At 38.5% G+C, this 14,792-nt stretch overlaps 1 protein-coding gene across 2 annotated transcripts in view; it reads right to left on the reverse strand.

Moving 5' to 3' along the window:
• Window positions 1-14,792, reverse strand: part of CACNA2D3 (calcium voltage-gated channel auxiliary subunit alpha2delta 3) — an 890,062-nt gene that overhangs the window by 48,451 nt on the left and 826,819 nt on the right. For both annotated transcript variants that reach the window (XR_014021224.1, XM_081287674.1), the window contains exon 34: window positions 9,753-9,864. Coding sequence is in view for 1 of the 2 variants with exons in the window: in XM_081287674.1 (XP_081143800.1) it covers window positions 9,753-9,864 (112 nt within the window). In the remaining variant the exon portion in view is untranslated. The remainder of the gene's footprint in view (window positions 1-9,752; window positions 9,865-14,792) is intronic.

Below are 14,792 nucleotides of genomic sequence, written 5' to 3' on the forward strand. Positions count from 1 at the left end.
CACAGAGCATTGAAACACGCCCAGCAGCATTCTGCTATCATTTTATAACAAAGCATCACAAAGATCTTTGTGTTAGATAAAAAGTTATGAATTGATTTCTCATCCAACTAGTTATCTGGCAATCTTGATTCTAATCCCTAAAAAGATGGGGATGAGAAACAGAAGTTTTGTACACTACTGAGTGTGTGCTGGAGTTGCAGGGGACAGAGGTGGGGCAAGTAGCTGTCTGAATTAGGGGTTTCTCTTTCTAGAGCTCAGTAATATCACTGCCACTACTGTCACATCTCCCATCATTTGGATCTTTGGTGTCAGGTCAGCATCTGAAGTCCTTTGAAGACTAGCTCTCCTTGACAAGGTCCATGAGAAAAAAGGATTTAACCCCTGCTCATTCCTCGTTTTCTATGTCGTCTCTCCTCACCCCTAATCCTATGTTCCATCTTCCCTGGACTTCCAATGATTTGTTGAAGCAACCCTAGTCTCTCTCCCCAATGTTCCCTCCCCCTTCTGCCTAGCTCTTTCTCCTGGTGGTCTTGCTTTATGTGCACTTTTCCCCAGGGAACCTTGCTTGTCCAAGCTGTACTCCCATGTATCCTCCACTCTCTAACCAAGGTTCCAACCACCAAGCATTGAAACTGCTGGTTAGTTGTCTGCAAACCCCCACAAAAGGCAGGAATCATGCAAGCCACATTCATGGCTGTCTCCTGAAAATGTAACCTGGTATCTAGGGTATAACACACAATCAAGGAATATTGCTAAAACCTTGAGCTCTCATTTAATATGTTCCAAAATCTCTATTTTAGAGCTAACTCCTTAAAAATCTGCTCCAATGTCATTTATCTATCAGTCTTCACACCTTATTAATTGCCATCTCCCAAAGATGTAACACAGGCCAAACAAGTCCAGAACGATAGAAATCAAGACAGTGTCTACCTTGTGGTGGGGGGGGGGGGGTGTAGGCCAGGGGCTACTGAACAGTGAGAGATGTTCTCTCATTTTTTAACCTGAATGCTGGCTAACACAAATGTGTTCATGCTTTAAAAATTAATTAAGCTGCAAACTTATGGTCTGGATGCTTTTCTGCATGTGCTACATGTCGAACAAAAGTTTCCTAAAACAATCCAGGTACGGTGGCATATGTCTAATTCCAGTGGCTTGGGAGGGTGAGGCAGGAGGATCTCGAGTTCAAAGCCAGCCTCAGCAAAAGCAAGGTGCTAAGCAACTCAGGGAGTCCCTGTCTCTAAATAAAATACAGAATAGGGCTGGGGATGTGGCTTAGTGGTTGAGTGCCCCCGAGTTCAATCCCTGATTACCAACCTCCTGAAAAAAAAAGTTTACTAAAAATGAAAGGAAAAAAATCTAGTTTTAGTTCCTCTACCACTCAGACCTCCAAGTCTTCGTTGTTTTACCTCTTCTGTGTGTCACTGAGTGGCTGGATGGTGCTCTTGAAAAAGCTTTGAAAGGAAAAAAAAATATCTTCTAAAGCTTGGAGTAGCTTTTCCCTGCTGCCAGCAAATTGTAAAGATCTCCATTCCCCAAATCTGAGTTTGCAACCTATTCAAGATCTGAAACAGATGACTGCTGGGGACCCTTGACTGCTGGGGACACCTTCAGCTTCGGCTCTGTATCTGTCTCATCCATCTTTGGATTCTCCGAAGCATTAGCATAGCTTCTGAACCAAAGCAGGAAAAAAAAAATTTATATATATATATATATATATATATATATATATATATCTCAATGACCTTCTCTTTCTCTTGAGTGAAAGGCAATCACATCTTTGCTTTGAAATCTTCAGGTCATTTAACTAAACTGCATCCTTGGTTCCTAATTACAAGTCAGTCAGGAAGAATCCAGCTTGACCTAGCAGTCCCCAGTCTTACCCTGCTACCTATGATCACCCATCATTTGCTATGAGATATTGGTCATGGAGTTTGTAGTCACGATGATGGAGTGTATGGTAACCCAGGGGCCAAAAAAAGATTTCTCAAGTCATTTTAAAATTGGTGGTGTCCATTTCACACAACCACAGAGCTATGAATGGTCAGCAACCTCTAAGTCATACATGATGGGTGATCTTGTTTGTGTATCATTCTTCTCTCCATGGGAAATGGTAGAGAAGTGAAGTGATATTAGACTATGAAAAGTAAAATCTGCATTTTGACCCAATTTGAATGGGTTAATGCTTTGAAAATGTGATATTATGTATCTCAGTTCATTTGGGCCACTTAACTGAATTCCTCAGACTGGGTCATGTATAAACAAGAGAAATTTGTTGCTCATAGTTTTGGAGGCTGAGAGTCAGATCAAGATGGCACCAGAGTCAGTATCTTCAGGGGGGTGCTCCCTGTGGCCAAGATGGCTCCTTAACTTGGTCCACACATGATGTCAAGCACAGACACCCTCAAGCGTCTTTTGTAAGGGTGCTGATCCCACTATGGGGGCCTAACTTTCAAGACCTAATCACCACCTCCTCTATTAAGACCATCTATCACATTGGGCATGAAGTTCTGACATAGGAATTAGGGGTAGGAAGACAAACATTCTGACCACAGCATCCTGCATGCATTAAATGTGGCTGTTTGCTGAGTATTTACTTTGTTCCAGGCCTTGTGCTAAATTCACAGCACAAATAGTCTCGTTTAATTTTTACAATAGCCCCATGATACTATTACTAGCCCCCAAATAACCCAGAAAGAAGCTAAACTTCAGAGTTAAATTTCTCACCCAGTCTAGTAATTAATAAATCGGGACTCACAATATACTTCCAACGCCCCCACCCCACTAAGCCTCTGTTTTTTTAGTGCTTTGTTGTGGTGACCCTAAGATGTCCCCAGTCAGAAGAGTAAACTATGACATGACATATTGGGCAAACATGAAAGCCATCCTGCTCTAAACAGTTAGACATGCTGGATGAAACAGAAAAATAAAACATGTTTAAATACACGAGAGCTTACAAGGAAAAAAAAAAAACACTAAAAGCCAACTTGGACATTTACAGCCAAGTATAAAAAGCTGATAATCTGGCACTTTCTGAGGCTCTGACCAGGAAATACAATGTTGCCCATGAGAAATCCAACTTTAAGCCTAAACTACATGCTACTTAGGGAAAATATTTACTATAATTATGTGGTGCAAAAACCTCTAAATATAAAAACTTACGTAATAATTATTCTCAGGGAGTCAATACAATAAGGATACATGAGAGAAGCTCCAATGCAAATCTACTGTGGAAAGAAACTCGAGCTCTAGTCCGTTTCTACAGAAATATTAATAGAAAATATCAGCTTTTGGATAAAAGGAAAATTAATAATCTATCATGAAAGAAAGATGAAAAAGATGATTGGCACCCCTCCCCAATTTAAACTACTAGAACAATCTCAAAAGGCCTTTATAATTAATACAGAGCCTAAGAAGCCTCTGTATTTAAAAAAAATCTGTATATTCTTTCAAAGAATCAAATAAAACTTGCAGAATGAAAGTCATTCGTTATTAAAAACCCAATGCAGCTGGGTGTGGTGGCACAGGCCTGCCTATAACCCAGCAGCTTGGGAGGCTGAAGCAGGAGGATTGAGAGTTCAAAGCCAGACTCAGCAAAAGTGAGACCCCGTCTCCAAACAATACAAAATAGGACTGGGGGTGTGGCTCAGTGGTCGAGTGACCCCGAGTTCAATCCTCGGCACTCACCTCCCCACCCCCCAAAAAACCCAGTGGATTTTATTTAAAGTAGTAGGTGATACAGTAAAATGTCCATGAGTAAACTACAGTGAGTTTAAAGGTGTTACACAGAATGCAGCACATAAGATAAATTTATATCTAGGATTGTTTTAGAGAAACTTCAGAACCTTAGAGAGTGAATATGGTAAAAGCCATCAGAGAAGGGGAAAGCCAGGCTACCTACAGAGGTATAGAGCTGAAACTCAGTTGACAGTGGGATAATTAATACTTTCACAATATTCCAGGTGAGATTCTGTGAAGTCATTGCTGCAGAGTTCATAGTACATCAAATCGGTCATTTTAGACAAAGAACGAGAACATCTCCAACTCCTAGGTCATTCCTGAAGAAGCTTCTAAAATACTATGTTTTTTAAAGCAATGGTAAGCAAATGTGATAGTGGAGATGAATATAGTAAATCCACATATTTAACAGTAAAATTTTATTTTTTGTTTTAAGGGATTAAACCCAGGTAGGTGCTTAACCACGGAGCCACATCCACACCCCCTTCTACTATTTTGAGACAGGGTCTCATTAAGTTGCTTAGGGCCTCACTAAGTTGGTGAGGCTGGCCTCCAACTTGCGATCTTCTTGTCTCCTCCTCCCAAGTCACTGGGATAAAAGCACGGGGCTACCATGTCTGGCTCAAACACACTAAATTTTAAAAGACTAGCAGATGATGGAGATAGTAAAAGTTTCAAATCCAACTATGTTCTATTTATAAAGCAAAATCCTAATGCAAAAAATGACAGAAAGGAGTTAAAAACAAAACAAAGGAAACTCTTACCAAAGAAGACCTGCTGTACCTATGTGATTAGCAAAAGAAACAGATGCTAGGGCATAAAGCCCTTTCATGTATAAAGAAGGTTATTACATTGTGATTAAAGGAAAGATTTATTAGGAATCTATGTTAGTCTTCACAGGGATGTCCATGGTAACATAATTTCAAAATATGGGAAGCAAAATGAATTGAATCATGAGGTAGTTAAAAAATCCATATTTCTGGTAAGAGATAAACTGACATCTAAAATAGACCAAAAAGATGATGAAAAAGGGGAGGTCTGGAACACTATCAATACACTGGCCCAGTGGAAAGATAGGGAGCTCTACCCGCCTATTGGAGAATGGAACTTGCACTTAAAAACACACATGGATAAATACTATAATAAAAAGTGATTTTCTGCAAATACTAAAAAGCACGTGTTATACACGTCATAATGCCATTTAATTAGACATCAATAAGTTTAAAAAAGATAATCTCAGTGGGTACAATAGCACACACATGCCTATAATCCCAGCTACTGGGAAAGCTGAGGCAGGGAGATCACAAGTTCACAGCCAGCCTCAACTTAGCAAGGCCTTGTCTCAAAACCAAAAGGGTTTAGGGGTAAAAAGTGCCTCCTGGGTTCAAATCCCTGAATCGGGTGGATGGCAGAGAGGTGTTCCCAAAATCCAGTTTAAAAATTGAGAACACTTTAACATTTACAGATCAAAAAAGTGGCAAAAATTAGAAAACAATTAAGAGTTAACAATGAAAACCTGCATGTTTTCTTTTTCTTTTTTTTATTGGTTGTTCAAAACATTACAAAGCTCATGACATATCTTTCATACATTTGATTCAAGTGGGTTATGAACTCCCATTTTTACCCCAAATACAAGTTGCAGAATCACATCGTTACACATCCACATTTTTACATAATGCCATATTAGTGACTGTTGTATTCTGCTACCTTTCCTATCCCCTACTATCCCCCCTCCCCTCCCCTCCCCTCCCATCTTTCCTCTCTACCCCATCTGCTGTTATTCAATTCTCTCCCTTTTTTCCCCCTTTCCCCTCACAAACTCTTATATGTAATTTTGTGTAACAATGAGGGTCTCCTTCCATTTCCATACAATTTCCCTTCTCTCTCCCTTTCCCTCCCACCACTCTGTTTAATGTTAGTCTTTTCCTCATGCTCTTCCTCCCTGCTCTGTTCTTAGTTGCTCTCCTTATATCAAAGAGGACATTTGGCATTTGTTTTTTAAGGATTGGCTAGCTTCACTTAGCATAATCTGCTCTAATGCCATGTTAAATTGAAGGAGATAGGCTGGAATGCAGAGAGAAACGTGCATGTGTGCATACACACACACACACACACCAAAAAAAAAACAAAAACAAAAACAAAAAAACTAAACATCAAACAAAATGCAAAAACCCAGTAAACTCAAAACATAGGAGACAGACAAAACAAATCTCTTTGGCATTCCTGAGAGGGACAGTGGGAAGGGAGGGAAGAAGACAGAAAGAAATGATTAAAAAATTGCAAACTTATAAAGAGGGCAATGTACTGTATATTTTTTTCTCAAAAAGACGAAGGATTTTTAATGTTTTTTACTACAAAGAAATGGTAAATATTTGAGGAGGTAGATGCATTTATCCTAATTTGAACATTATACAATGTATGCATGTATTAAAACATCACAGGATAGGCCCTAAATATTTACAGTTTTTATGTATCATTTACAATTTTTTTAAAAAAGAATAAAAGTTACAAAAATGCTAGCATTTTAAAACAAAAGTAAACACCATGTATAATGGCATGCCTAAACTTGGAAAGGAGGATTATGTAGACAATGTACTAAGAAATATTATCACATACCAAAAACATCATTTTAAAAAGAAAAAAAACCCAGAGATATATAACTAAACAAGAAACTAATTTGGCAGTTGTAAATTTACACATACACACGAATCCTATCAGTCACTGGTAGTTTTACAGGTCTTATCAAACCTACAGGAAACTAATATTCTATCTTACAAGAAATGTCAGATATCATAGAAACTCCAAGTAATTTCGTGAAAATAAAATGCCTTAGCAATAATGTCAAATGGTACATAAGAAAAAATATAACCACTCTTCTATTTGACCATAGATACAAAAGTTCACAGTACAATATGAATATGAACAAAACAAATTTAGTGACATGATTTTGCCATTCTTTAGTAATCATGACAATGTCAGTTTTATCCTGGGAAAGCTACTATGTTTTCACATTTGGTAACCTGTCTACTATCAAAGATACTCATAGCATGTGCATACACACGCACACACACATGGTCATGCATTTTTTAACACACATATTAAAACATGTTCTGAGAAGCCTTGGCACAGTCATGCACACCTATAATCCCAGCAGCTCAAGGCTGAGCAGGAGGGTCATGAGTTCAAGCCAACCCCAGCAACTTAGTGAGGCCCTAAGCAACTCAGCAAGACCCCGCCTCAAAATATATTTTAAAAAAACACACTGGGGATATGGCTCAGTGGTTAAAAGCACCCCTAGGTTCAATCCCTGGTACCCCAAAAAATGAAAATAAAAAATAAAATGTTCTGAGAACTATATCAGGTGATTTCTTTGTGTGAACATCACAAAACATACTCTTAACTAAGATAGTTATATTATCGTATAGTTGGTGCATCAACTACAGTGCAGCACATGACTGCATAAATGTGTATATTATATGTAGCTTATTTTAATCATGACATGCACACATTTTGTGCTAAAAATTTTAACTTCATCAATGTAACTCAATACATTGAAATATTAGAAGACATTATTTTAATAATGAAGATAGAGGGCTGGGAATGCAGTTCAGTGAGAGCACTTGCCCAGCATGATCAAGGCCCTCAGTTCAATCTCTAGCGACACAATAAAATAAAAGTGAATGTAGACCAGGTGCATGGAGCATGCGTATAATCCCAGTGGTTCAGGAGGCTGAGGTAGGAGGATTGTGAGTTCAGAGCCAGCCTCCATAACTCAGTGAGACCCTGTTTCTAAATAAAATACATAAAAAGGGGGCTGGAGAGGTACTTCAGTGGTTAAGTACCTCTGGGTTCAATCTCCTGTACCTGCCCCTCCCCCCCCAAAAAAATGAATATAGAAAACATTTTTGATAAAATTCAACATCCAATTGGGCTTCAAGCAATAACCATAACAAAAAGTCTGATAAAAGGTTTTTTTAACCCCCCAAAATGGCTAACTACCCAAAGCCATAGCAGTTCTAGAAAGGGATAATAGCTAGGGTTACAGATGCACCTGCATTGTACACTTAAAAACAGTTAATAGTAATTTCTTTTATATTTCACCATAATTTAAAAAAAAAACTAAGAAACATCCTACCTAACAGAACTTATTAGAAGCAATTCTTTTACATTTGGAATGAGTCATAGTCACCTACTCTGATTGCTTCTATGCAACAATATATCATACGTCTAGTGCAGTAAAACACCAAGTAATAATTAACATCAAGATATGTGTAATAAGAATTGTAATGCATTCTGCTGTCATATATAAATAAAAAAATTTTATTACCTTTGGAAAAAAGATTATAAAGGAAACTTTTTACAAATATTACTGTGCATGTTAAAAGCCCAACAGAATCCACACAAACTATTGGATCTACAGTGCATTTAGCAATATGTTAGCAACATATTCAATGCACAGAAATCAATGATGTTCTCAGAGTTGAGCATTATACACAAAAGGAGTTTTAAATATATTCCTCATACAAAAACTAGATTTAAATTTTTATTTATATTAGATTTATAAGTGTACTAAAAGGCTCAGAAAAAGATAAATGTGCTTAGTTTATGAATGGGAAATTCCAGTATCATAAAAGTAGCGATTGTCTTTAATTTTCTCTATAAGCTACAGCAATTTTAATGAAAACCCTAGCAGAATTAAAGGAAATTTGCAAGCCAATTCTAAAACTAATATGGAAGAATAAAGAACCAAGAATGGCCAAGATTAGAAGAGGAATAAGGAAAGGGTATGTATTCTCTTATAAAGCCATAATAATTAAGAAGTTATATGTACATAGTATTGTGAAACCTTAAACTCTGGAAACACATGTATATAGAAAGGACATTGATGTCATTATACAAACTGAAGGGAAAATAAAGACTACTCAACAAAAAGTGCAAGTTAAAAGAATACTTTCCTAATATGTAGGAGCTGCTGGATTCAATGTTTAGCAACGTGTGCACGGGCACACACACAGTGCAGGTTAACAGGTTGATTACATGACAAAGAAATGAATCAAAACCCTTCCTCATGCCACACACGGAATTCCAGAGGGACTAAAGTTCATATGAAAAAGCATCACATTCAAGTCTTAATAAAAATGTAAGAATGTAATTGATATTAAAGCAGAGAAGAATTTAGGGCATGAAAAACACAAATCAGAAGAAATTAGTATTATAATACAAGAAAAATGCATCAAAAGACATTCATTCATAGCACCCCATCATGGTGCCCACCCACAAGAATGGAATCCTAATTAGAATAAGATATATCCTATGCTTGTATGATTTCAAATAATTTCTATTGTCATGTATAAATAAGAGGAACCAATAAATTTTTTTAAAGTGATGAGTCAGACCAAGGAATAGGAAAGACATATGTACAAGGTACATAACCGTAAAGAAATGGTATCTGCTACATAGGAAGCACCCAAATCATTAAGAATGGATCCAACCACCCAGTAGGGAACTCAACAGGAATGAGAAGGTCAAAACTCCTAAATGACCAATAAAACTTTTAAAAGACACCCAATTTCATTAGCAGATGAAAATGCACACTAAACCCTGAAAAAAACATTTTCATCACAGATGTGGTCTATCTCAGAGTCTGGAGCCTTCAATAAAGGTACCCAAGATCATTCCTCCAACTAGCAGCCGAAATTGCCAACTCTCCTTTGGGAAAACATCAATTAGGACTTTCTCCCAACATCAACAAATTGGACTAAAAAATTCTCCCATGTTCCAGGATGTTTTGTCACACACTTTGAATGTGTCTCAACCTCAAAATGATCTAATAAAACCGAGTGGCATTTCTTCCAAGCTGATAGAAATACATCCCTCAGAGAAGAGAGCAGCCATGTTGCCTGCTCAGTGTAACTGGATCTGTGCATCTCATTGGCCCATCCTAGAAAATCCTAGACACTTACAGTAGATAGGGAAAGGGGTGCAGAGGAAGAGAAGTAGAGCTGGGTATAGCTTACTTGGAGCAGTCTTCACAAACAATATTCCCAGTAGTCTCCTTGATAGTTCGCTCAGAGACAAATGCTGGATATTCAGTATCACAAGGCTCCAAGGTCTGTTTTAATTTCTGGGCTGTAAAGGAGAAGGGGAACAGGGAAAAAAAATTTAAGAATGCAATGCACAGACTCAATATTGTGACTGGCAGCCCACAGAAATTCAGAAGGCAGTTCCGTCTCTGCTGCTCTGTGATTTTTCTAGGCACAGCATAATGCATTATTTTCTAATTAGTCAGGCGATTTCATCTGCCAAGCAACTCTATAAGCTATAATTCCTCAAGCCGTTGTGCTGGCTTGATCAGCTATCATTTATGCATCCCAAGAATTCTACTTACTGGGACAGCATCACTCCCTGGGTCTCTGACCTCAGACTCAAACTTAGCAACACCACATATGTAGATCTGAACAAATATATAAAATGTAAGTTATACCATATTATTTAGGGTGAGACAAAGGTCATGATACAATTGCATGGCTTTACTATAGAAAGAAAATTGAAATATGAAATAGTAAAATACGTAATGTCTTTGAAGCGCAGCCACGAACCAAATCCTACTATTATGAAGTCCCCCGTCCAATAATATACCGTGTCAGTTTTAAAGTACTAAATAGCCCTGGTACATGGATGAGCACATAGGAGGCGTTCTGTAAAGGTTTGATGGCTGGCTGAATTATTTAGACAAATTATATCCAGTGGACAAGATCCAAACTCTTCTTAAGCCTTGGTTTTCTTATTTGTAAACTGGAGATAATAAAATTCTGAGGCTGAGGTCAGAAGTAAATCAAACAATACATGTTGAGTTTGTAATACAGCACCTTGAACTTAAGTGCTAAGTAAGTGTCATGATAATAACAAGACAAAGATACGCATTCTAATGAAGCCACTGTGACATTCAAACAATGTCAATTGATACCATAGCATAGTGGTTAAGAGTGATAGCTCTTGCATAAAAGGTTAGGAGAACAAATCCCTGCTCTGCTGGCTTTTTAGGAAATGCTCAGTATTCTCATCTGTAAAATGGGGATGCTAGTGTCTGGAAACGTCATTGGAGGTCTAACTATCAGCATTTTTCCAAATGGAGACCTATAAGAATTCTAATAACCAATCTTTGTACAAAGTTTTTGGCTGGTGCATACACAGAAAAAGGATTTATTTGCAATTCCAGATCAATAGGATTTTAACAAAGCCGTATGCAGAATACAACATCTCAAGTTATATTCCAAGGGCACCTGGTGGATGTCAGAACCACTGTAGACTGTCTACTTGGGCTGCTACAGACTCAGAGCCATCCATGTGATGGCCTGTAAAACCACTAGTCACCACCAATTAGATAACTGGTTGATCAGGAAACTGTTCCGCCTCCTTGTTCTATTGAGTGTATGGTGCTGGTGGCTGCTACTATCCTGAAGGACAAGTCCCAGACACCGTTTCCCTATGCCCTGCAGTGCTGGCCCAGTGAAGGGTCACTAAATGCTTGCTGAACATCCTCATAGGATTGTTTCTTGCAATAGGCTTTTTTCCACAGAGCTTTGCTTAATGTAAGGAAATTGTTTGGCGCTCATGCACCGTACATTGTAATTTTTCTTATCTTAAGCAAGAGAAGTAGACTTATTCAGCTGCTTTGTCCAAGATGTGTGATTTCAGGAGCCGATCACCAACATGAAAAGGAGATGCCTATAGCAACCTCACAGGCTCATTCTAAGGAATAAGTATGTATCATTCTTACAAAATGAGACACACCCACTTTGACACACAGCCTTCTTGAAATGCTAGTCATTAGCAAGTGTTACCCTCTCCATGCCAGAAGCTGGGATAATTGTGTAGTAGCTAAGGGCACAGACTCCAGGGGTTGTAAATCCTGCCACTGCTGTGCAGCACCAAGCAGATTTTTTTTTTTTTTTGTAGATGGAAACAATATCTTTATCTTATGTGGTGTTGAGGATCAAACTTAGTGCCTCACACATGCCAGACAAGTGCACTACCACTAAGCCACAACCCAAGCCCCCCCAAGCAGAGTTTTTAAAACTTTCTATACCTTAGTGCCATCATCTATAAAATGGGAATAAGAGCATTTATTAACGTGATTGTTTGCAAACCAGAGAATACAGGGAAAGCAGATAGCACATGGCAAATACTATTTAAGAGTATGTGCTTCATGAAAACATGCTCCTACAGCAAAACTAACTGCAAATGCCCTTTAGAATGGTGGGGAACTCAAAGCCTGGTAGGCAAACAGGTCTGTGAAAATGGTTAAGTGAAATAGGTGTCAACAATCAAAACAACTTTCTTAAAAGGTTTTATTAGCTTATTATCTCTTATACTCAAGCTAGTCAAAATTTTGGTTCCAACCTTTCTGAGCCCCCTTTATGGTTAGACATTTCAAGCAGGTGGTGCCTCCCCATTCCATTGGGTGTACAGTTCTGGTGGCTGCTACTCTTCTGAGGGTAACAAGTTCCAGACAAGTCTCCCTATGCCCTGCAGAGCTGGCCCACTGAAATGTCTTTAAATGCTTGCTGAACATGCTGACGATTCTCCTGAATGGGCTTTTTCAAGCCATAAAGTGGACAAAGAAAATGTAAGAATTTCAGTCCCCTGTGACAAACAGCCTGCCTTTCAGATGAAGGGTGATGGGACTTTCCACAGCCTAGGCCCATGTCACCACATAGATCTAGGTGGGAACCTCATTTTTTAAGAGAATTTTTTAATATTTTTTAGTTCTCGGCAGACACAACATCTTTCTATGTGGTGCTGAGGATCGAACCCGGGCCGCACGCATGCCAGGCGAGCGCGCTACTGCTTGAGCCACATCCCCAGCCCAAGGGAACCTCATTTTTCTCAGTTCCTTCTTCAATGCCCCTGTTTCATGGAGTGTGCCATTGCTGGATACTAGGGTTCCCCCCACCTTCTTTCTTAAGACCACCTTTAACTTTCATTTCTTTCATTTATTCTCCTCACCTTCCAGTTAAGGGAAGCCAAATACCAACTTCATAATATTTGTCTATGATTGGATAATATTTTCTTTTCAGTTCATTCTAAATATGAACTTCCTTGTCAAAATATTCTGACTTTTAATTTAGGATGCTTCATTTTTAAAGTCTATAAAGTTTTTAAAAATTTAAATTATTTTAACTTGAGTTAAAATAATGGGAGGGAAGGGGTGTTGTGTGTGTGTGTATATATATATGACTACATGACCGATGTGATTCTACATGTACAAGAAATTATACTCCATTTATGTATGATGTGTCAAAATGCATTCTACTTTCATGTATAATTAGAATAAATTCAAACAAAAAAAGATGGAAAAAATGAGGTGAAGATCAAGTATACCATAAAATAGATTACAAGTGGACACAGTACCCGTCTGCCAGTGGCATAGAAACACCTCATAATATCTTAAGTTTATTCTAAAGTTGCTCTGTGCTGGATGTTGTTCTGCTTTGTATGTATTAATTAATTTAACAGTAAAACATGGCAAAATTAAAAAAATACACTGAGTTCAACAATTTTTATCTATGCTTATAGATCATAAATGGAGGCAAGACAACTAGACTAAATAGCCCAAGTTTACCCACTGAGTATGTAGCAGAGCTAGAACTTAAACTTGGTCTGGCTGCAGCATGTACCCCTTGCACTGCTTTGTGAAGTCGGGCCAGTGAAAGAAAGGACCTTGGGAGCAGACAGAGATAGGCAGCATACGTGATTTAAATAAGCCTGGTAATTTCACCATCTCTCATCCTAATTGTCTGGGCCCAGTTACAATGGAATGAGTCCAACACACTCAGTGGCAAAGCCCATTTGTCTCCAATTCTTTTTGGAGATTAAATTTTTTGTCCTTTGACAATTGTAGGGTACCCATACTGATGTGGTGATAAACTGTTGAATCTGTTTGCAGCATGGACTACAGATTGGGCTAACAATTATTTGAATGTGCTTTTGGGAACTGTGCAAGTTATCATATAAAACCATGCCCACATTTAATCTAAATAACACGAACCTCTTTTTGCCTACAGTACTATGGAAAACACAATACCTCTTTGCAGGCACTACAGCTTATTCATCTGTGGAATTTCAAACCAATAACCAAGGCTGCCAGCCATCTATTGGGTACCATTTTCACTTTCTGCATTGAAAACTCATAATACACATGGATCACAGTGCTCAGCGAGGCTAGTTACTTCTTTTCCCAGAAGGTTCCACTGAGGTTTGGAAACCACACAGCCTATTTCAAGTCCCAGAGAGCAACTCACCATGATCATCATTTAACATTTTTCTTCTCAGTGCTGGGGATGGAACCCAGGGCCTCATGCATGCTAGGTTAAGGCTCTACCACTGAGCTACACCCCTAATCCACCATTTACTTAACTGCCAATGCCTTCAACAGCCATTACTCACTAAGTACTTACTACATGCCAAAGACTGTGCTCGCCCATTTGTATGAATGGATCCTCATCACTACAGAGTGAGGAAGACTCTGCTGCTATCCCATTTTGCAAAAAAAAAAAAAAAAAAAAAAATTCAAGCTCAGAGAAATTAAGGTGCTCACCAAAGTCACAATGCCTTGTATGGCAGACTCCAGCTGTAAGCCTGAGCAGTCAACTCCTAGAGCCAACTCTTTGCCATCACACTCCTCTGCCTCCCACCCCTGATGGCTGTGTATCTAAAGATGACCTACTACTCACTCCCACTGGTGCATCCAATAGAACATCCACACAATTGAATTTCTTTAATTTTCCCTTAGCAACAAATGTCCCCCGATGAGAACAACTGACTCGGGTTCGCAGTAATTATGTGCCCACAATTGGGAATGAATAGATTTGCCATTTGAATAAGCCTTCCTCCTCTTTTGTCTCTGTGAATGCAGCGCTATTCATAACTGGGTGCCAGCAAGCCCCATTCTTTGTACAACTTCACCCAAATGATACCTTTGTGATAATCAAGCAGAAATGGGCTTCCACAGTCCCCTTCATTAAGGAAATGAAGCAGATAAACAGTATAATTAT

The sequence above is a fragment of the Spermophilus citellus genome (assembly GCF_964194105.1).
Source record: "Spermophilus citellus genome assembly, chromosome: 3".
NCBI classification, from domain to species: Eukaryota; Metazoa; Chordata; class Mammalia; order Rodentia; family Sciuridae; genus Spermophilus; species Spermophilus citellus.